Source organism: Mustela putorius, unplaced genomic scaffold (genome assembly GCF_011764305.1).
Source record: "Mustela putorius furo isolate JIRA1106 unplaced genomic scaffold, ASM1176430v1.1 tig00537248_pilon_pilon_pilon, whole genome shotgun sequence".
NCBI classification, from domain to species: Eukaryota; Metazoa; Chordata; class Mammalia; order Carnivora; family Mustelidae; genus Mustela; species Mustela putorius.
Window position 1 is genome coordinate 3,634,929 of NW_025422387.1, and position 22,958 is coordinate 3,657,886.

General features: G+C 49.2%; 1 protein-coding gene across 2 annotated transcripts in view; it reads right to left on the reverse strand.

Annotated features, from left to right (window-relative positions):
• The window catches only part of DNAH10 (dynein axonemal heavy chain 10), a 135,693-nt gene that overhangs the window by 109,337 nt on the left and 3,398 nt on the right, over positions 1-22,958 (reverse strand). For both annotated transcript variants that reach the window (XM_004753085.3, XM_013056431.2), the window contains exons 3-11: positions 20,403-20,464; positions 18,977-19,085; positions 16,841-16,956; positions 15,049-15,259; positions 10,319-10,476; positions 9,471-9,701; positions 7,843-8,033; positions 5,981-6,179; positions 3,516-3,710 (exon numbers count right to left, since the gene is read on the reverse strand). In XM_004753085.3, the coding sequence (XP_004753142.1) occupies positions 3,516-3,710; positions 5,981-6,179; positions 7,843-8,033; positions 9,471-9,701; positions 10,319-10,476; positions 15,049-15,259; positions 16,841-16,956; positions 18,977-19,085; positions 20,403-20,464 (1,472 nt within the window). The remainder of the gene's footprint in view (positions 1-3,515; positions 3,711-5,980; positions 6,180-7,842; positions 8,034-9,470; positions 9,702-10,318; positions 10,477-15,048; positions 15,260-16,840; positions 16,957-18,976; positions 19,086-20,402; positions 20,465-22,958) is intronic.

The following is a 22,958-nucleotide window of genomic DNA, read 5'->3' on the forward strand; positions in this document are numbered from 1 at the left end:
AGACAAAACCAGGGGCGCCTGGGTGACTCAGTGAGGTAAGCATCTGCCTTCAGCTCAGGTCATGATCTCAGGGTCCTGGGATCGAGCCCCGCATCGGGCTCTCTGCTCAGTGGGGAGCCTGATCCCCAAGCCCCCCACCTGCCTCTCCACCTACTTGTGATCTCTGTCAAATAAATAGATAAAAATCTTAAAAAAAAAAAAAAAAGAAAGAAAGAAAGAAAGAAAAGAACCAAGACAAAACCAGAGGGAGACAAACCATAAGAGACTCTTCATCTCAGGAAACAAACTGAGGGTTGCCGGATGGGAAGGGGTTAGGGGGGATAGCATGGCCGGGTGAAGGACTTTGTGGGGGCATGTGCGGTGCTGAGCGCAGTGAATTATGCAAGACTGATGAATCCCAGACCTGTACCCTGAAGCAAATAATACATTGTATGTTAGTAAAAATAATAATTTTTAAAACGTCCTCATGTCCCTGTAACTATCCTGAGAAAACAAAGCGGCAAGAAGTAAGCAAAAACAAATTCGTGACTTGAGATGGGTGGCCAGTGTGCTTTAGCGGAAGCTGGTGTCCAGTTAAAAACAGCAGACTGGCTGCACTGGTTTTCTGTTCTCTCCCCTCATTCTGTTCAAAATGATCAAAAGGAAATGTTTTTAAGTGTTAATTCATAGAAACCAAGAAAATGGGAGAGGACACAACAGCAAGATGAGAGAGTTCATGAATTTTAGGCAGATGAAAATAAATAATGTTACAGAAGGCACAGAATTACAACCTGATGCTGGCATCAAGGGGAGCAGGTAGGAACCGGTTTCCTCCACATGAAACCTCCAGGAGCCTGAACATCTAGAGACACCAGACACCAGGAGGGGGAGAGGCAGACACAGGGTCCCTTCTCTACACGGCACAGCCAGGCCACTACTCTTCCTCTACACCCTCATTCCACCCTACTCTAAAAAGAGTAGGGTTAGTTCTGGAAAAAATTAAGTCAGAATGACATCGGAGTTCAGGGGAGCCTGGGTGGCTTAGTCGGTTAAACGTCGGACTCTTGATTTTGGCTTAGGTCATGATCTCAGGGTTGTGAGACTGAGTCTGATGTTAGGCCCCACAATGAGCATGAAGCCTGCTTAAGATTCTCTCTCTTTCCCCCCACCACCCCCCAACTTTGCACACATACACTTTCTCTCTCAAAAAAAAAAAAAATCATGTTTATAGCAGCAATGTCCACAATAGCCAAACTATAGAAAGAACCTAGATGTCCATCAACAGATGAATGGATAAAGAAGATGTGGTATATACACACACACACACACAATGGAATACAATGCAGCCATCAAAAGAAATGAAAACTTGCCATTTGCAATGACGTGGATGGAACTAGAGGGTATTACGCTGAGCGAAATAAGTCAATCAGAGAAAGATAATTATCACATGATCTCTCTGATATGAGGAATTTGAGAGGCAAAGTGGGGGGTTTTGGGGTAGGGAAGGAAAAAATGAAACAAGACAGGATCAGGAGGGAGACAAACCAGAGAGACTTAATCTCAGAAAACAAACTGAAGGTTGCTAGGGGGTGGGGGGGTAGGGAGAGGGTGGTTGGATTATGGACATTGAGGAGGAAATGTGCTATGGTGAATGCTCTGAAATGCGTAAGCCTGATGATTCACAGACCTATACCCCTGGGGCAAATACTACGTTATATGTTAATTAAAAATAATTTTTAAAAAATCAGAATTCTAATAACACTGGAAGCAAGAAATCAATGAATACCCTCAAATTTCTGAAAAAAGTTATTTCAACCTTAAATTCTATAGCTAATTTTATTTCAGAATCCATACTTGCAAAACTCAAAAAAAAAAAAAAAAACATGAAAACTTTCTTAGGAAGCTCCTAAAAAAGGTGCTCCAGCATCACGAAGAGCTACAAGGAAAGAGGAAGATGCAAAATCTAGAAAACAGGATCCAACACAGTTAAGAAAAGATAAGAAGTCCTAGAGTGACTACTTTGCAGTAAGTCTAAAGAGGAAACAATTTACAGGAGCAGAAAAAGAGAGCTCTGAAACAAAGACCGCCAGGAAAGTAATAGTACTGATATTTTTGAGCAGATGGAACCCATTAGATACATAGCAGAGATGTTACAGCAGTTGCAAAAAAAAAAAAAAAAGTATGTAAATAATCAGGCAAATAAAAATAAAAGCAATGACTAACTTTAGGAAAAACAAAGGGTCGAAAGAGAAAGGTGATATGGTTACAATGGGCTTCTTGGCTCAGTAGTGAACAATGTTGGCACAGACGTAAGAAGTAAACACTAACCATTTATTTAACCAAAAGTTATGACAGAACTACATTAGATGACAAAGATGCAAAGAGGGATATGGGTAGGAATAGGAAAGGCAAGTCTGTATCTACTCAGAAGATTTAATAGGTTTCTGAAACCGATTTAATTTGATAAATCAGAAAGTAACCACACTGGCATGTTCTTTAGGAAACAGGAAGGTAAACAACAAAAAAAATCTAGAATTATGAAAAATGACAGCAATAATGGGAAGGGAGAGGGGTTAGCTTGGGCTGCTTTTTCTTTTGGGTAGCCTTTCAGTATCACTTGACAAAGTGACTTAATGAAAATTTCGATTTAAAAATTAATAACAGGGTGCCTGAGTGGCTCAGTGGGTTGGGCCTCTGCCTTCAGCTCAGATCATGATCTCAGGGTCCTGGGATCGAGCCCAGCATCGGGCTCTCTGCTCAATGGGGAGCCTGCTTCCTCCTCTCTCTATGCCTGCCTGTCTACCTACTTGTGATCTCTGTCTGTCAAATAAATAAATAAAATCTTTTAGGAAAAAAAAAATGGAAGTGTTCGGATAACATAAGAACTGTCTGGGGTTGTCCATATAAAAAGATGCTCTGGGGTTATAAATGGGAGTACTACTGATGCACTTCCCACATGAAGCTGGAAAGGAATTCACGATGAACCATCCACCATCCTATCACGTTGTGTGGAGTGGAACTATATTCTAAGGTACAGTCTCCCTTCTATGGCTCTGCCTCCTCCATACCCTAAGCTGCAACCTCCTGTATCATCTCCCCACCTCCTATCATACCCTAGCCCAAATCAGCCTATACTATGACCAGAAGAACCTTCCTCAACCATAATTCTCTTGACCTTACCCCATTGGTCAACAACCTTCAGTGGTTCCCTACTGTCTACTAAATCAAGTCTCATTCATCACCCTCCTAGGTCTTCTCCAATTATACACCGAACTCAGCTTTGCAGAAATGCTATTGTGTCTGGCTTGATTTAACCTTATTCTGCCTAAGGATAGGAATGGGGACAAAGATGATTAAGGAATGTTCATGTCTACCGTATACCCCTCCATATTGCTTTTTTGTTTGTTTGTTCACAAATAAGCAAGTATTACTTTTTGTGACTTAAAAAAGTTCTAAGCATAACTAAATAACTAATTTAACATGGGAGGAAATGTAGTATCTGCTTCCAAGATTAAATGGATCAATGGGTTACTTGCCAGAACTTCAATCTTGAAGTCGTCCATCACATATTTCCAGTACTGGGAAGACTTGATGCTGAAAGGGTCAAAGGCCAGGTTTTCCATGGGGGTGACCAGGCTGTCCACCCTGCAGAGGACATCATCAATGCGCTTGGGATCCCCCGTCACTGCCTTTAGTTCAGGACCAAATATATTGTAAAATTCCTCCATAACCTGCCCAAACAAAGCACAAGGAAGTTGCCTTTTGGTTTTCTTATGAATGTTCTAACTACAAATAAATTGCATCTAGATCTGCCTGAGAGCAAGAATCAGGTCACACAGGGGCACCTGGGTGACTCTGTCAGTTGGGCATCCGACTCAAAATCTTGGCTCAGGTCAGGATCGCAGGGTGGGTGGATCAAGTCCCGAGATGGGCTCCACGCTCAGCAGGGAGTCTGGAGATCTCTCCCTCTGCCTCTCCCCCACTCGCTCTCTAAAATAATAATTTTTGTTTAATCATGTCACATAGGCAACTTCCTCCCAGTCTAAGACCTCCGGCACTCTGCCCACTGCCTGTAGGACAAGATCCAGAGGTCCTGACACGGTTTGCAAAGTCTACACGTTCAGACCTTCACTTTCTCCTCCAACCCCTTCCCATACTGTGCCCCACGCCCCGTCTCCTTGCCACCAGCCCGGCTCTCTTTCCGTCCCCTGTTCCTTCTTATCACAAGGCCTTCGTACTTGCCGTTCAAATTGCCAGGCTAGCTACAACTCATCATTGACGATCACTTTGTCACGTCCAACCCCTTAGAAAAGGTCAGGCCCTGGTACACACTTTAAGAGCCTCCTCGACTGCACTTTTCAGAGCGTTTACGTCAGCTGTAGCTATGTATCTGTAGGACTGTTACGTCTACCATCTTTCTTCTACCGGACTGTAAGGTCCCTGAAGCCACACGCTAGGGACATGCTTGCCAGGGCCATCTTCACAGGCGTGTGACCCAGGGAGGTCCACAGGGCTCCAAGCTCCAAAGGGCTCCATGCTGGGTTTAAGGCTCTGCTAGGACCTTCTCGAAATTCTTCATAACTTCTTCTTTGCATGTGTTTTGTAAATGAAGGCTGATGGGCAGTCATGCACACATACAAGTAGGACACCGGGATCTGCATGTCCCCTGCTCCTTTCCGCACAGAGCGTGTGACCCCACGAGCACAGGAGTCTGGTGGGCCCACCGTGCATGGCAGTCTGGGGACATTCGCAGTCAGGACACAAGTAAGTGTGTTGCATGAACGATTGTACACGAGGACACCAGCTACTCCGCAAGACCACATTCTCCCTTCAAACTGGGCTTTGCTTCAGACACAGGAGCCCACGAACCATTCTGAGAAACACGCCTGAACAGAAAACAGACCCTACGGCTTCCTGTTCCTGTAACTTCCCCGTGTTCACCAGCTACGTGTCCTGAAATGAGGACAGGGGAGGGACAGCAGAGACCACGAAGAACGCTCCTTGCTGTCCCAGCCCTTCCCCGGTCGTCAGCAAGCCACGGGGGGAGAGGAGCCTGGCAAGATGTGCGCGCATTGAGAAGGCAGAGGAAAAGTTGTGTGCGGGTCACCGCTGCCCCGGCAGCGAGGACACACGTGGGCACATCCAACTGACAAGGCACAAAATGTGACTCCACATATGAGCTAAATGCCCTGGTCTTTGCATTTTAAGCCAAGACTGTACCATTTAAGGATGAATGGCAAAATTCATGGAATAATTTAAATTTACTCTCTTTACTTTGCTACGGTCGTGGCAAAAACTAAAGCCCACTGAGAACACGTCAGGAGAGAGAGAAAAGCTTCATATTTTAATGTTTGTAATAGCATTTTTTTTCCTGCTTTTTGAACAAGGGGTCCCACGTCTGTTTGCACTGGGCCCCGCAGGTTAGGTGACCGGCCCTGGATCTGCTCCCACAGTTTCTCTAGCGGCAAGCCAGGTGCCTGGCACAGATGAGTTCCCGACAAATACTAAGAATGAATGAATGCATCAACCTTCGTGAGACAAAGGACTGTGGGTCATTCACCCACTCAGCCACTAAACCCTTTTATGTTCCTTTAGGAGAGTCACCGATGGATGGGAAGCTGCTGAAGCAATGGGCAAGCGTGATGTGGCTTCAGGAGAGTCGAGAGAGGAGTCTTGGCGTGGACTCTGAGAAATTCCAACATTTAAGGGGAAGACAGAGGAGGATTTTGCAAAAGACGGAGAAGGAACGGCCAGAGGTCAAAGGACACCAAAAAGCAGGGTGAACGAGGGGTGCAAGAGGTCTGGTGTGGCTCTGGTATGTTCTGGTACATTCTGAATGCTCTCTCAAGTGCTTCCCCCTGCCAGACCCCGCCTGCCTCCTGGCTTCCCCCGACACAGAGAATGTGCCATCAAAAAGCCAAACCGTCTTCCATGGGGCAAGTCCTGCCTCCAGCCAGCCGGCTTCCCACGCAGCAGAGAAAGCCTCCACCAGCCTTCCCACCTGCAAAACGTTGCAGAGATCCTGGCAGATGGAGGCCATGTAATCCGTCCTCTCAAACAGCCGCTTGCGGTCGAACTCCCACCGAGCTTCTCTCCCCGAAGCCTCGATCTTGGCCCTGGTGTCAAAATAGGCTTTCTTCCACATGTGGAGGGCGTTCCTGGCCTCCAGGGTTTTGTGCTGGGCGCTGGCTCGATTCTCTCTGCGAAGAAAAAAGAAGCCATGATGGGGGGAAGCGAGCGGCCATGGGTCTGAGCCGCGCTCTCCAAGGGCAGCAGGCTTCAAAGGGGAGAGTCTCCCCGCAGGGCCTCCCTGATCTCACAGCCTGGTGGGGAACGCTTACCTGGGGAGCCGCTGCTCCGCACCAGCGTGCAAGGGTGTGAGGGCCTTACACACCTGCCGGGTCCGGCATCAGGAGCCACGCCCGGGCTGATCTTGGCCACAGCTGCCCACCCAGCCCGCCAGAGACTCACTTCCCCCAGGGAGCTTGCTTGCTTTATTTTTATTTATTTATTTATTTTTTTTAAAGAAAGTGAAGATCTGTATCTCTTCCAACATTGGGTCCTAGAGGTTCTCCCACCTCAGGGGCCTGGGGTCCAGAAGGAAGTTTCCCTCTGACGGTAGGACTTTGTCTCCCCCAGGTTAACTAAGGAAGAAGGTCCTGATTAAGATAAAATCATTGGGACCCCTGGGTGGCTCAGTGGGTTAAAGCCTCTGCCTTCAGCTCAGAGTCCTGGGATCGAGCCCCACATCGGGCTCCCTGCTCAGCGGGGAGCCTGCTTCTCCCTGTCCCTCTGTCTACCTCTCTGCCTACTTGTATGTACTCTCTAAAATAAACAGAATCTTTAAAAAATAAAATATATATAAAATATAAGATACATAAAATATATAAAAAAATAAAAATGAAATAAAATAACCTATGGGGCGTCTGAGTGGCTCCATCAGTTAAACATCTGACTCTTGGTTTTCGGCTCCGGTGGTGATCTCAGGGTCCTGGGATCAAGCCCCACACTGGGCTCCACACTCAGCAGGGAGCCTGCAGGAGAGTCTCTCTGCCCCTCCTCCCACTCAGGCACTCACTCTCGCTTTCTCTCTAAAGCACATCAATTAATCATTTTTAAAAATTAAGATAAATCAAACAACCTACGTATCCCCACAAGGGGTTATTACTGGGCCATAAAGAGGAAGGCGGCACACCTACACCCGCCCCAACACAAGCGAACTGTGAAAACGCGACGCCGAGTGAAAGGAGACGTTCACCGAGGGCCCCACGCTGGGGGACTCTGTCTGTATGAAGAGGCAAAGCCATCGAGGCAGAAAGTAGATCTGTGGTTGCCCAGGGCCAGGTGGCTCAGGAAGACAGAGGGACAGCTCAAAGGTATGGGGCTCCTTCTCAAACTGAGAAAAGTATTCCACCATCCATTACGAGGACAGACACAGGACTCTGAAGAGCCACTGAGTTGTGCATTCTAAATGGGTGGATTTCAGTAAAGCTGTTTAAGACCTTTGTTATTTTTTTTAGGTAGATGCCACACCCAGTGTGAAGCCCAATGTGGGCTCAAACTCACAACCCCGAGATCAACACCTGAGCTGAGATCAAGAGTCAGACATGTTGGGGTGTCTGGGTGGCTCAGTGGGTTAAGCCTCTGCCTTGGGCTCAGGTCATGTTCCCAGAGTCCTGGGATCGAGCCTCGCCGCATCGGGCTCTCTGCTCAGCGGGGAGCCTGCTTCCCCCTCTCTCTCTCTGCCTGCCTCTCTGCCTACTTGTGAGCTCTGTCAAATAAATAAAATCTTTTAAAAAAAGAGTCAGCCAGGCGCCCCGACAGCTGAGAGCTCCAGAGGACCTCGGCACACCGACTTCTTACTTGAACAGAGTCCGCAAGTTAACCACTTTGCAGACTCTCTCGGCGATTTCCCAGGCAATCCGCTCCATGAGCGGGATCATCCTCTCGTCTTTGTTGTAGTGTCGGGAGATGATCCACACCATCCGCAGGGCGCTCATCATGGACGGGATCGTCTCCAAGACCACATGGAAGCTGGAGCCGTGCGTGATGTTCTGACCGAGAGAACGAGCAACCTCAGCCTTTGGGGTCAAGTAGGTCACTGAACCACACGGACGCGGGAAGCTTCCTCGTCCTAATTCAAAAGTAAATACACTCATACGGGAGGAGTGTGTCACCCCCAAAAAGAAGTCTGACGTTGTCTGGACACACGGACATGGAAAGAGAAGATTCGCAATGAAAGGAAATAAAGCAATTTGCAGGAACGTATAAAGTATGAGTGTGCGTACCGAGAGATCTAGAGAGCGAGAATAGACAGAAAGAAAAAGAACATGTTTATGTCTACTGAGGATACACGTGCACACTCAGGACACGATGCACATGGCAGACGGTCTTTTCCAAAGGCAGCCCCAGCCTCCTGACTGCGCCCCCTCGCCAGGAAGGGATGGGGTCATCTTCTCCACCCATCAAATCCCCCCGGACTGCTACTTCTTTAGCCAGCAGAATATGGCAGAGGTAATGTGGTACCCCTTCTGAACACAGCCCTTAGCTGGCCTGCTTCTGGTCTCTTAGACCCGGTTACCCTGAAGCCACCAGGCCTGGAGACACCCAAGCCCTGTGGAAAAATCCCGGGGGATGAGGTACCACGTGGAGAGAAAGAAGCCCAGGGGCACCCTGGCGCCAGCCGTGTGGGCAAAGAAGCCGTGGGGAGGGATGCCTGGGGGGCTGAGTCAGTGAAGCGTCTGCTCGGGTCATGATCTCAGGGTCCTGGGATTGAGCCCCACATCGGGCTCTTTGCTCGGCGGGAAGCCTGAGCTGCTCCCTCTCCCTCTGCCGCTCCCCCTGCTTGTGCTCTCTCCCTCCCATTCTCTCTCCTTCTCTCTCAAGTAAATAAAATATCTTTTAAAAAGAACAAAGATTGAAAAAAAAAAAAAAGTGAAAAAGCCCACAGATGGGGATACTGCAAAACATAAATCTGATAAGGAACTTATTTGCAAAAAAAAAAAAAAAAAAAAAAAAAAAGGAAAGAAAAAAATATTTAACTCCTAAATCAAATCCATGAGACTACATCAAAAATGGGATAAAGATTAAAGCAGACATTTTTATCAAAGAAAGAAGCACATGGCAAGGTGTTCAATGTCATTAGTTTCTGGGGAATTCAGGTCAAAATCACAAGGACGTCGTCTATTATGCGCACAAGACAAACGATCCCACTTACAGAAAACACCTAAACTGGGTGAAGTCAGAGAGTAGGAACACAGTGACCGGGATGCCAGGAGGAGGGAACTGTTGGGTCAGGAGCTCTGGGTTTATGTTCCGGGATGAAATGCTTACGTGGAGCATGATGGGTGCCCAGCACCGTGTGTGAGCTACGCACTTGCAAGGGGTTAAAACAAGCACCGTCCTATGCGTGTTGCCGCAGTCGTTTAAATGCAGAATTACAAAAGGAAACTCAATCGCTGACCTTCCGAAGCGCCGGGCCGCCCGCGTACCTTGAAATGGCGCTCCACCGTGGACAGAAACCGCACGTTGTCAGAGGCCTCCATGTGCAGTTTGAATAACTCGGTCAAGACCGGCTGCAGGTTAGCCACGAGCATGGAATCCGCCTCCTTGATCACATCCAGGACCTTCCGGACTACTGGAAGCTTCGTCTGCTCGTGGAGCGCACTCAGCGTAGCATTTCTCTCTCGCCAGAATTCAATTTCAGCCAGGGGACCGTTACCCTGAGAAGTGACATGAACACACAAAGTGTCATCCTTGGCATGAAGCACACACGCGCGTGTTTCCTTCTCCAGCTGCTCCAAATAGGGATCAACCCATGCACTTGACCTAGGATGGACCGATCAGACTGGATCGGAGGACTCTCTCTAGGAAGGCTGAGCAGAAACGCTGCCTTTCTCCGGGCAACGTGACATGGGGATGGAAGAAGTTGCCACCGGGAAGGCGACCAATCTGAGAGGAGAATGGAACGGAGAAGAGAGATTCCCGGAGAAACGCAGCCAGACCAAGCCGTACCTGAAACCAGCCCTGCCTCTGGACTTTGCAATTATGGGAGCCCATAAATGATCTCTTGTTGAAGCCAACCAAGTAACATTTCCAGTTTCTGGCAGTCGAAGCCAACAGAGTAACGTTTCCTGTTTCTGGCCGCCCAAGCCTTGTGATGGACACACGGCATTATCTTCGTCAGGCCAGAGTGTGGTCTGGCAGCATGCTAAACGTCAGCAAGCCCACGAACAACATCGTGGCTGTGTTTGCTTTGATCCTTAAGGAGCTCACAGACAGAACCGTACAAACAGATCCCCAGACTCCCCAGAATGAGCAAAGGGACCACCTGACCTACCTGGGGAGTCTTTTTCAGCTGGTCCTCGACGGCCGCAGAGATCAGGTTGAGCCAGTTGATCACGCACTGCTCTAAGGCTTCCACAGCTTCCGGGTCGGCGGCCAGGTCAGACACCTCTCTCTCCACACTGATGCTCGGCATTTCTAATTTGATCTCACCTAGCAGAACAGAAATGGTCACTTGCTTAGCCGCTCATCTGGGGGTAGATGATTACAGACAGTAACATTCAAGGTTTTCTCTCCAGACATCAGTCCAGTAAGACTTTCCCTTCTATTAGAATGCAACTAGGGGCACCTGGGTGGCTCAAGTCATGGTCCTGGAGTCCCGGGATTGGATCCCACATTGGGCTCCCTGCTCAGCAGACAGCCTGCATCTCCCTCTGGCCTCCCGTCTTTCATGCTCTCTCTCGCTCTCTCAAAAATAAAATAAAATAGGGCGCCTGGGTGGCTCAGTGGGTTAGGCCGCTGCCTTCGGCTCGGGTCATGATCTCAGGGTCCTGGGATCGAGTCCCGCATCGGGCTCTCTGCTCAGCAGGAGGCCTGCTTCCTCCTCTCTCTCTCTCTGCCTGCCTCTCTGCCTGCTTGTGATCTCTCTCTGTCAAATAAATAAATAGATCTTTAAAAAAAAAAAAAAATAAAAAAATAAAATAAAATAAAATAAAATAAAATAAAATCTTTAGAATGCAACTTAAAAAAGTAGATCATTATAACAGTGTTAATATGGGTCACAGAGGGGCACCTGGGCGGCTCAGTGGGTTAAGCCTCTGCCTTTGACTTGGGTCATGATCTCAGGTTTCTAGGATCAAGCCCCACATTGGGCTCTCTGCTCAGCGGGGAGCCTGCTTCCCCCTCTCTCTCTGCCTGCCTCCCTGCCTACTTGTGATCCCTCTCTGTCAAATAAATAAATAAATAAAATCTTTTTAAAAATATATGGGTCACGGAGATCAAGTTATTTAAGATCCTGAACTTACATCCCATAAGTTCAATTTAAAAAATTAAGCCACCTGGTTAGCTCAGTCAGAAAAATGCAGGTCTTGATCTCGGGGTTGTGTATTGGAACCCCACCTTGGATACAGAGATCACTTTAAAAAATAAAACCTTTTTTTAGAAAAATAAATAAAAATTAGACAAACAACCCAGAGCTCAACAGAAATTTGGAAAAACCTCCAACATGAAATAGACAGGCCAAGATAAATCAGAAACAATGACCTCAGAGGAAACAGACAATGCAAAGAGTTTGTTTTTAATCCCAATTATGAGTGTCAGGGAGGTGAGACTATCTGGCATCCATCAAATAAGACCAGAATGCTGAGCAGGGAGCCTGATGTGGGATTTGGTCCCAGGACCCCAGGATCATGACCTGAGCTGAAGGCAGAGGCTTAATGACTGATTTATTTATTATTTGACAGAGAGAGAGATCACAAGTAGACAGAGAGGCAGGCAGAGAGAGAGGAGGAAGCAGGCTCCCCGCGGAGCAGAGAGCCCGATGCAGGGCTCGATCCCAGGACCCTGAGATCATGACCTGAGCCGAAGGCAGAGGCTTAACCCACTGAGCCACCCAGGCGCCCCCTGTCCAAGACGTTCTTATAAGATACTTTCAGAATGGCAATTTGGAATGCTGGCAGAGGAAAGGGAACTGTCCAAGGAGGGAAAGTTCACCCAAGGCTCCTACTCTGCTCTGAAGTAAACGGTCTTCCCGTTGTCCTAGTAACATCAGAACCCATTTTGTGACGTCATGAAAAGAAGAGCATGGAAGCATGATGGGAGCTGGCCGCAGCAGGGCAGGGGCGGTGGGAGGGTGGCGTGCGGCCGGGGAGTGTGGATGAAATCCTATCATCTTCCAGGAAACAACATTAATGTCTACGATTAAGAAGAAACAGCAGTGCAAGCATATACTTTGCAGATGTGGCAACAGTGATTGATAGAGACAGTTAAACGGACACCTGGGGGGCTGTCGGTGAAGGGTCTGCCTTCGGCTCAGGACATGATCTCTGGGTCCTGGGAGCAAGCACCGGGCTCTCTGCCCAGTGGGGAGTCTGCTTCTCCCTCTGCCCCTCCACCCCACTCTGTCAAATAAAGTCTTTTTTTAAAAATAAGAAAGGAAGGAAGGAGGGAGGAAGGAAGAGCTGGAGAACCAAGGAAGTCACCAGCAGGGACAACGCACTGATAAGGAAAGTAAGGCAGAGTCAGCTCTTCAACACCCCGTATGTTAATACCTTTTAATTGTTTTTTTAAACCTTATGTGTTCCTTTAAGAAAATGCAACATAGGGGCGCCTGGGTGGCTCAGCGGGTTAAAGCCTCTGCTTTCGGCCCAGGTCATAATCCCAGGACCCTGGGATCGAGCCCTGCATCGGGCTCTCTGCTCAGTGCAGAGCTGCTTCTCTCTCTCTCTCTCTCTGCCTGCCTCTCTGCTACTTGTGTTCTCTGTCAAATAAATAAATAAAATCTTTAAAAAAAAAAATGCAACATATATGGGGCGCCTGGGTGGCTCAGTGGGTTAAGCCTCTGCCTTCAGCTCAGGTCATGATCTCAGGGTCCTGGGATCGAGTCCCGCATTGGGCTCTCTGCTCTGAGGGAAGCCTGCTTCCTCCTCTCTCTCTCTCTGCCTGCCTCTCTGCAAACTTGTGATCTCTGTCAAATAAATAAAATTTTAAAAAATTTTTTTAAATGAAGTTAAAAAAAAAAGGAGCTTTTTCAACGGACAGCCAATAACTTACAAAAAGCCATTCATAAATGTCCCATAAAGAAAAACCAATTTCTTCCTTGAGATGGTACTACAAAAAGGGATTGGCACAGGATGGGTTGGTTTAAGTTTTTTTTATTTTTTTTAGGGGGCGCCTGGGTGGCTCAGTCAGTTAAGCCTCTGCCTTCAGCTCAGGTCGTGATCCCAGCATCCTGGAATCAAGTCCCGCATCGGGATCCCCGCTCTCACGGGAAGCCTGCTTCCACTCTCCCCGCCTCTCTTTCTCATTCTATCAATAAATAAATAGATAATAAAGACGTTTTAAGATAATTTCCCCACCCAGCAAGGGGGTCGAACTCACAACCCTGAGATCAAGGGTCACACGCTCTGTTGACCTAGTTGCCCCCACAAATTTCTTCCAAGAGTACCAGAGAGTAAATATTAGCAGCTTTGCAGACCAAGAGACACGGCTGAAGACAGAATGTAGGTCCTTATACAATCATTTCTGATCAAAGCACTGGAAACTATGACTATTATTCTTAACCCACAGGCCACACAAAAATGAGCAGCAGGTGAGATGTGGCCCAGGGGCCGCAATGTGCCGACCCAGGTTACAGAATATTAATTCACCTGCTTTTCTGGTTTTCCTAAGTCATACATTCTCCTTACAGGAAAAAAGAAAGAAAACCATCTTAGTCTCATGACCTAGAGTAAGCAACAGTGGCTGATAACATTTTAGTGCATTTCCTTCTAGCGGTTTATCTAAAACACAAAAACGTGTTCACGCGTCTATGTTTTGACACCAGCAACAAGACACGGGGCGCCTGGGAGGCACAGTCGGTTGAGCATCTGACTCTTGGTTTCAGCTTAGGTCATGATCTTGGGGTCAGGGGATCGAGCCCGGTGTTGGGCTCCATGCTCAGCATGGAATCTGCTAGAGATGGTCTCTCTGTCCCCCTCCCCCGTCTGGCCTTCCCCCCGCTCATGCTCTCTCTCAATTAAGTAAATAAACCTTAAAAAAAAAAAAAAAAGACACATAAATCATATCCAAGATTAGAAGAAACATTTTTTCCCATCTCTGCTAGTCTACACGAACTCAGGGAGAAAAGGGTTAGGCAGACAGGCCAAGGAAGGCTATAAACCCCAGTGAAGGAAACACAGACACGGAGAGAGAAGTATTGCTTTGGGGGGCAGGGTGGGGGAGGGGGTAAAAATAATGTTCTAAAGTAGAATCGGAAAAACACAGGTCCCTAGCATGTTATCAAAAGTTTGGATCTCTACGGGTGTTTCTCGTTTCCAGCAGAGAACATTTCTAGGTGGTGGAGGTACGGTCAGTGTGACCACAAAGAGGCGGACAGTTCGTTTTCCTGGAACCATGATGCCATCTCACAGTGCGTGCTGGCTGTCGCGGGCGGGGGCCCTCCACGGTGCAACCCGCTCGGCCGGCCTTTCCTCCTCACTGTTCTCCATTCATGCCACGCACGCTCCCAGGCTGGGGGACTCCCACAGTGCCATGCACCCCAGGGGACAACATGCTGATCCAACAGCAGCTTCTGGCCTTGCACGCAAAGCTAAGTAGGCCAAGACAAGCCAGCCACCCTTCCCTGTTCATGGAAACTCCACGCTTTCCAACTCGCTTCTCTTGTCTAGGCTCTTCTGGCTGCCTGAAATGCCCTGGCTCCCCAACGCCACCTACCAAAGCTTTGCTGTCCATTCAGAGGTTAAAGGCTGCCTCCTACAGGAAGTCTCCTTGGATTTCTCCCTGCTTCTTTGACATGGTCTCCCTCTTCCAAACCTCTCAAGGCCCAAATCTCTTTCCCACGTTCTCATTCAGCCATAGTCCCTTGTGCCCCCAGATTGTAAGATCCTGAAGGGCAGGGCTCCGTCATTCCTCTCTGGGCCTTCCTCTCAGCTCAGGGTCGCTTATATGGTGACCAGAGAGGAATGGAGGATTATAAATGAAAACAAAAGGCTCCTGGACTCTGAAATTGCCTTCTTTAAGGAAACCCATCGTGCTTCCCTCAACACGAGCGAAACGAAGCCTCACCTTCAAGTTGCTGCATTATTCTCTGAATACTGCCTGCAAATTTCTGGATGTTCATTAAAAATTCATCCCGTATCAGCTGAATGCTGTGATAGGCTTCGCCGGGCATGCTGGGGAGGTCCGCATCGTGCTCAATAGAGTCCGGGATTTCTGCCGACGTGAGTCCCAGGGAGGCGTCCTTGTGTTGATTGAAGGACAGCGCCGGCATGAAAACCTGAAACAAATCACCCCATGTCGGGTTCAAGACCACGCACTTGGACAGCCTCTGGGGGCCGAACATTCTATCAGAAGAGCCACAGACAGAACTACAAAGTGGAAACTGCTCCGGCGCAGAGCACAGACCCTAGGGAGAGAGAAGTGATGTTTGACCTAAAATGATCCCAGGGTAAGGATGTGACCCCAGCCCGAGGTGACCACCCAGAAGAAAATCCTGCATTCCTCTGGCAGCACAGGCCGCGGCGAGACGGCTGGGCGCAAACCAGGGCACAAACAAGAGACAAAAGCAGGGTCAGCCAGTCCGCTCGGCCCCAGGCTGGTTCACCGGAGGTTACAATAGAGAAGGGGAGGGGGGTGCGTGGCTGGCGGACGCTGTTGTGGATAGAGTGTGCGACTCGATCTCGGGGTTGCGAGTTCAAGCCCCATGTGGGGCACAGAGTTTATTTCAATAAAAATCTAAAATAAGGGAGGGTCTGAGGACACAGTCCTTTGGACATTCAGCTGAGGACAGCAACATGCATTTATGAAGTCACTTGAATATAATAACAAAGCTTCACCCACGTAAAAATGATGAAAAAAATGTCCGTGGGTTGGTTGGTTGAGCTAGACCTTTTCTTCTGAAACCTGGATTCATGGTCTAAGACCTCGTACGCCTACTTCCCAATGACTGAAGAGCCCAGAACGTGCGGTTTCTCATCTGGATTCTGCAGACCACACCCTCACAGTGACGTTCAACGCGTCCTCTCCCCAGTAAAACATCTGGACACTGCCTGCCTCCCACTCCCTCCCCTGATTGAACTCCTGTCTAGACAACCATCCTCCTCCACAGGCCTCCTACTGGTCTACTCTTCCCTTCAGCTTCTGCCCCTGCCCCCTGCTCCCACAAGTTTCACACAACAGCCAGAGGAACGATGCAAACCTGATCATGTTATTCCCCTGCTGAACAACTACCTGCCTTTCCAACCTTCCCCACTCCCCTCCAGCCGCACAGCCCTCCTTCTATTCCTGCACCAGGCTAGGTCTGCTCCTGCCTCAGGACCTTTGCACATGCTACCTTCTCTGCCCAGGAAGTCCTCCCGCCCACCATGTCTGACACCTTCACCTAATTCAGGTCTCAATTCAATGCCACAACCTCAGAAGGGCCTTTCCTGGCCCCCCCGAGGCCCACCCTGTTACACTTCCCTAGGAACTTATTAAAGACTTAGTCTATTCACGAGGGTTTTTTTCACTATCAGACCTCGCCGCCTCCACGCATGAGGCCATCCCTTACCACCACTCCCTGCACACACAAACACACGTGTGCGCACACAGAGTCCATGTCTCTCACAGTACTAGGGTCTACTGAACTCCTGCTACTTGTCACCACGTGATACTTTCCAGCTTAGGAATCCGTTTTGAGTCTTTCCCCCAGTATCCGCTCCTAGAGCACCGAGATCTAGTCCGTGCTGCTTGCTGCTCTACCGCTGGGGCCCCCGACGGCCCTGGGACGGAAGGGCTCCTGAACTTTACGTGTGGCATTAACGAACCAGAGGGCCTGAACCTTACAAAATGCCGAGATCCCTTCCTCGTGCACAGTTACCTGACATACGACATTCTTCAGAAAGAGGAGCACGTTGGCACTGATGACCCCGTACTCCAGCGTCTCGGGCATGATCTCCATGGCTTCCTTCATGTCCGTCGCCTCGGAGATCATCTCTGTGGGAACAGATGCGAGCCTGAGTCGCGTGGGCACGTGGCAGGCAGGTAACGCTCCCAAATGTCGGAGACTCGACTCCTTCTTCCCGAGCAGCCACCCAGAAACACTCCAGAAACAGACTCAACATGTTGCTGATGTCCTGACGGACGAGTCCCTCGGCCCGTGAGACACTGAGGTAAGCCTGACGTGCGGGCAGCCCCGGGGAACTACCCAGACCAGCGGAGAGACATAGTCGTGTTTTCTAGAAATACTGGCTGGGCTCCTTGCTTTGCCTGGGTCCTCATTCCCAGCAACACCGCACCTGGTCAGAGTCCCTTCTGAGTGATGGGCATTTTTAAAGACAGATTTGGTGACAGCCAACCCTTCTGCCAGGTTTTATTTCACTTGTCTTTACTCTGCCAGACCAAGCACCACTGAGCAGGAGAGACCTACTGAAGGTCCCTTGGGCTCTTTCCTCAACCTCGTTGGGAAACAAAACATACATACAGGACAAGCATAACCAAGGCAGTCCTTTCACTGGCTTCGGACCCACAGTGTGTAGTTCTGTACATCAAACTCTTCTTTAGTCAAGTAAACTGAAAGGAAAGGCACAGAAGAACCCAGAATGTAAAAGAAAGAGCCTGATCTCAATGAAAGCGGACCGTAGAGACACAGAGATGACCAGAACAAGCAGTAATAAAGCCCAAGGGGGTCCCCGTGGCTGCCCAGCTCATAGCCTGTGCACCAGAACACCATCCAAGTTCAAACGAGAAAAAAGAAAGCCACATAAATGTTCGTCCCGGAATTTACGGTGAATCCTAAAACGTAGCTATGCACAGCCCGCATGGGGAGGCAAAGGCGGAAGAAATGGGGAAAACCCAGGCGGGAAGAGTGGAGAGAGTCAGCCCAAATTAAATAAGGCAGGAGGAAGGGCCAGGGGGTCAGAGGAGACAGGAGAGTGACTACCCCTGGATTGGGGGCGGGGTGGGGGGAGGAGGGTCACTAGAAACACCCATGTAGGAATGCACGGTGGAAACATCCCACCCCAAAATGACCCCATGGGATGAACCTGGCTTCCAAGCAACTGCTCGGTCTTCAATCACACAGCCACACGGAGAAAGCCCCAGAGCTCATCCTACAACTCAGGGTCCCCTCATTTGGCATCCCTCTCCCTTTAATTGTCACAGCAGAACTAAGACTACATTTACACAGCCAGTTCTCATTAGTCACGGTAGTTCTGTTCCCCGACGTCCCCTCGAACAAGGAATCCACGAATACCGAGCCACGGCTCCCGCAGGACCCGCAGGGATTCGAGTTCTGCAGCCGTCAACACTGTAAACCAGGCTCTACTTGTGTTTCTGTTTGCAGACAACTTACTTAACATGCACGGCTGATCTGTTCACGGTGAACTCAGCCAACACTAACTCATGCCTGAACTAAGCGTCTCTGATACACCTGTGTCCGCCACAAGAAACGTCATAGCCTTCTCGGGCTCGGGAACACCGGGTGGCACTTCAGGACTGTGCTTGATGCCGTCTGAAACCATGAAATCACCAACAAGAAGCACCAAAAAATGTGAAAACCATGGCACTAAAGCAGTCACAATGAAGATGGTTGTTGCAAGAGTTCAAATGTGTCCCCGTGTCCACGCACAGCCAAGAACACACATATTCAGGGACTCCAACATTTCCCCCTTAAGGCACACCTGGCTGGCTCCGTTGGTAGAACATGCAAGGTTTGATCTCGGGGTCATGAGTTCAAGCCCCACATTGGGTATAGAGATTACTTAAAAATAAAATAAAGTCAAATGTTTCCCCATGCTGTGCACATCCGTCAGTGACCCCAAGGCACCACAAGGATTGATTTCGGGGTTATAAAAAAGTGTGAGCAAGGAGCTGAATTCACAAATATGGAACCCACGAGTAATGAGGATTGGCTGTCCAGAAAGGAAAGAGTCGTAGTCTCAAGAAAGTGTAAAAATTAAGAATCTCACAGACACACACCCAGGTGCATACCTACCCACACAAGCCAGAAATATACCTTTCGTATTTCTGAGAAAATACACCACATTCTGGTCCAGGAACTCCTCAGGAACAGGAGTACACAGCACATGGAGGTAGGTCTTATTCACAGTGTGCTTAATGGTTTTCTGAAACACAGGGGACAAAAGGAGCATCAAAATGATGGACACCAGGGATATGCCTGGGTGGCTCAGTGGGTTAAGCCATTGCCTTCGGCTCGGGTCATGATCTCAGGGTCCTGGGATCGAGTCCCACATCGGGCTCTCTGCTCAGCAGGGAGCCTGCTTCCCTCCCTCTCTCTCTCTCTCTCTCTCTCTGCCTGCCTCTCTGCCTACTTGTGATCTCTGTCAAATAAATAAATAAAATCTTTAAAAAAAAAAAAAAAAAGAATGATGGACACCAGCTCACCCAGACAAGCCAACGTCCAGGCACACCGGAGCCTTCCTCTCTGCACCGCCTGAGCTGCCCTGCTGAAAACGGGCAAGAGCGAGCCACACGCACACACGTGCACACACACACGCATGTGACAGCACACCCAGACTTCAGCGCTCAGCCTGACTCTTCTAGTAACTGACCGACGCAGCCACACTTGACCTGGGAGAAGTCCAGACAGAGCTTCCCAAAGCTAGAAATTACAACAACCAGGCTAGAATGTGGTTTCTGGGGCGGGGTACGTGCGTGGAGCACATCAGAGGAATTTTGTGGGGCACAGAGCAGGCCAGATGTTCACGTCCTGGCTTTAAGCTCCACCCCTGGAGTCTGAAGTAAACAGTTAACTCTGCAGCCCTGGGTTGCCCAAACTCTGCACGTTCCCAAGGTTTTCAAGCGGGTCCTTCGCCAGCTCCTTGGTGATCATCTCTGGTTTTGGAACAGCCCACCTGATAGCCATGTGTTTGTGTGCCCGGGGCTCTGGGTCATGCCAGGTAGTTTTTACTAGCTGCATAATGGGTAGTGAATGCCCGTTTCTGTTTGCCGGGGGCCCTCGTCCCATTAGATCAGCCCGACCTCCTGCAGGCTAGTGATGGATCCTCCACACCACGGGTGGATGCCTAGTAGAAACTCCGGACAACAAGGCTCGGGTGAGCTGCCCTGATGGCCTACATGTTCTCACACATCCTTGCTGGGAGACGCAGCCCGTCCAGGCCACCCTCCCGGGAGCTCGGGCCCCTTTTTCTTCTGGGCTCTGCCCCACATTCCTTTTTCTTTGTTGATTCTACTCTGCACGCTCTCGCTGAAATAACTTACAATTGCATGTATAAGCATTTTTCTGCGTCCTGGGACTCATTCTAGTGAATCATTTAATCTGCGGGTAGCTACAGGGACGTGAGCACAGGATTCTACCGTCTCTACTCCAGAAATGTTCCCCATATGAACGACCAGTCATGCAGACTCAAAGTGGGGGAGTTCCCGTTACCCCACCAGGGAGGAGAAGGAGCCAGACGTACCTTGACGGGGAGGTCTTCTAAAATCTCTTTGTCCACGTCTTCGTTCTCTAGGCCGGGTATAGCTGCAAAACATTATTCAGTGTGCAAACAGAAATAATCAGACAAGCAGAGTTCCTGCCATCAGACCATACCTGCCTCTTGTGCAACAGCATAGCTCATTCCACGGACGTGTTACCAAAGAGCTACACATACGTTTTTTACAAATGAATCCTATCAGAGCTTTGATGTGCGTTATAATGATGAAAGTTCTTTGTGTTTCTGATGGGTGGGTTCTCAGCCAGAAATAATGTGTGTGTGTGTGTGTGTGTGTACCTGTACATTCCAGCTACCATGTGCAATGGGTGACTTCTCGGGAGATTTTCACTTATCAGGGAGTTTTATTATTAGGAAGAGGATGACAGCTCACATATTAGCATTTATTCTATTTTCTCTGTGAAACTCGAAATTAGTGGGGTATGAAAAGAGAAGTAATCTAAACAAAATGAATGTGTATCTCCCCAGTCTCCTGTTACCGATACAGATCTAGAAACCTCAGAGCCCATCGGTCACAGCCCTGGGAGTGACCGACGCATCCAGCGATCACAGAGAAGGGAGAGAGGTCCCCGGTATGGTTCGGCTCTTACTGCAGAAGTCGCGACGTGACACCAGGGTGGCTTTGGAATCAAATAAGTGTGTGGGGTCTACTGGTCTGCTCTCGGGTTTCTCATCCGTAAAACGGGGGCAATAACATTGAGTGGTCAGATTCTGGAGGATTCGATGGCGGTGTGGCTCAGTGCCCGGCCCAGGGACCAGGGGAGGAGACAGTCTATAAGCAGCCGTATCGACGTTGTTAGAGCACCAGTAACCGCCTGCAGCCAAAAACACACTTACAAACGCACCAACTGAATGCCGCTGAAGTTTTCATGGTTAAGTTTTAGGTTCTGTATATTTTATCACAAAAAAAGAAAAAATGCACTTAAATCTCCACTTGGGAGTAACGTTAATTTGCTTTGTCGAGAAGACCTCCCTGACCTTCCTCTCCGAGCAGCCTCCTTCCACGGAGGTCTTTCCTGCCCAGAGACTGACTGGTGAGTCTTCTTGGAGCCTCGCAGGGAGTAGGGCTGCGACCCTCATCCCCGCCGTCTGTCTCCTCAAAATCCAACCTCGCCTCCCTGAGCGTGAACGGGCACAGCCTGTGTTTCCGCCCTCACAGCCCTCTCCCTGCAATCTGCACCACAGAGGGGACGAGACAGTGGTTAAAAGTGAGTGCTTCTGTGAAGAAGAGGACTAGCAGAGAGAGAGCACGTTGCCAAAACACCCCTTCTCCCTCTGATCTTCAAATATTCACAATCTTGGGAAAGTGAGGTGTCTGCCTACAACCTCTGGTGACTCCCGGGGTAAGTGTGGCCCAAGGGCTGCTCAGCCCTACTGGGAACGTGCAGGGTCTGGAGCACGGTTTTCTCAACCTCTGCCCTGCTGGCCTTTGAGGCTGAATTATTCTTTGTTGCAGGCCTTATGCTGAGCCTTTTAGGCCGTTTGACATCATGCCTGGCCTCTACCCTCCAGATGCCACCAGCACCCACCCTCCAGTGGTGACCACCAAAATGTCTCCAGAGATCACCAAATGCCCCGTGAGGGCCCAAGGCACCCCTAAGAACCTCAACCCTTCCCCCACCCCATACAAAGGGCGAAAAGACCGGTGAAAAGATGCTCAGCATCGGGGGAAATGCTCATCACAGCCACAGTGAGAGACCGCCTCCGACCCAACGGAATGGCCTCCAATGGCCTCCGTTACAGACACAAAGCACAACAGGTGTGGAGGAGAAGTGCAGTAGGAGAAGCCGGCGTAGCCACTCTGGGGGACAGTATGGAGGCGCCTCAAAAAGGTAAAATAAGGGGCCCCTGGGTGGCTCAGTGGGTTAAAGCCTCTGCCTTCGGCTCAGGTCATGATCCCAGGGTCCTGGGATCGAGCCCTACATCGTGCTCTCTGCTCAGCAGGGAGCCCGCTTCCCCTCTTTCTGCCTATCTCTCTACCTACTTGTGTTCTGTCAAATAAATAAAATCTTAAAAAAAAAAAAAGATAAAAACAAATCAGAGAAAGAGAGAAACCACAAGAGACTCTTAACTCTAGGAAACAAACAGGGTTGCTGGGGGAGGGGTATGGGAGTCACCAGGTGATGGACCTTATGGAGGGCACAGGATGCTTTGAGCCCTGGGTGCTATGCATAAGACCGAAGCATTACAGGTCTGGACCTCTGAAATGAATAATACACTATATGGTAATTGATTTTAAATTGGGAAAAAACAAAAAAAACAAAAAAACTGCCCTACAACCCAGCAATGGCACTACTGGGTATTTACCCAAAGAATACAAGAACACTAATTCAAAAGGATACATGCACCCCTGTGTTTACAGCAGCTTTATCTACAGTAACTAAATGATGGAAGCAGCCCGAGTGTCGATCACAGATGAATGGATAAAGATGCGGTTTCTCTACACAGTGGAGTATCACTCGGCCCTAGAAAAGAACCAGAGCTTGCCATGGGCCACAACACGGAGGGAGCCAGAGAGTACAC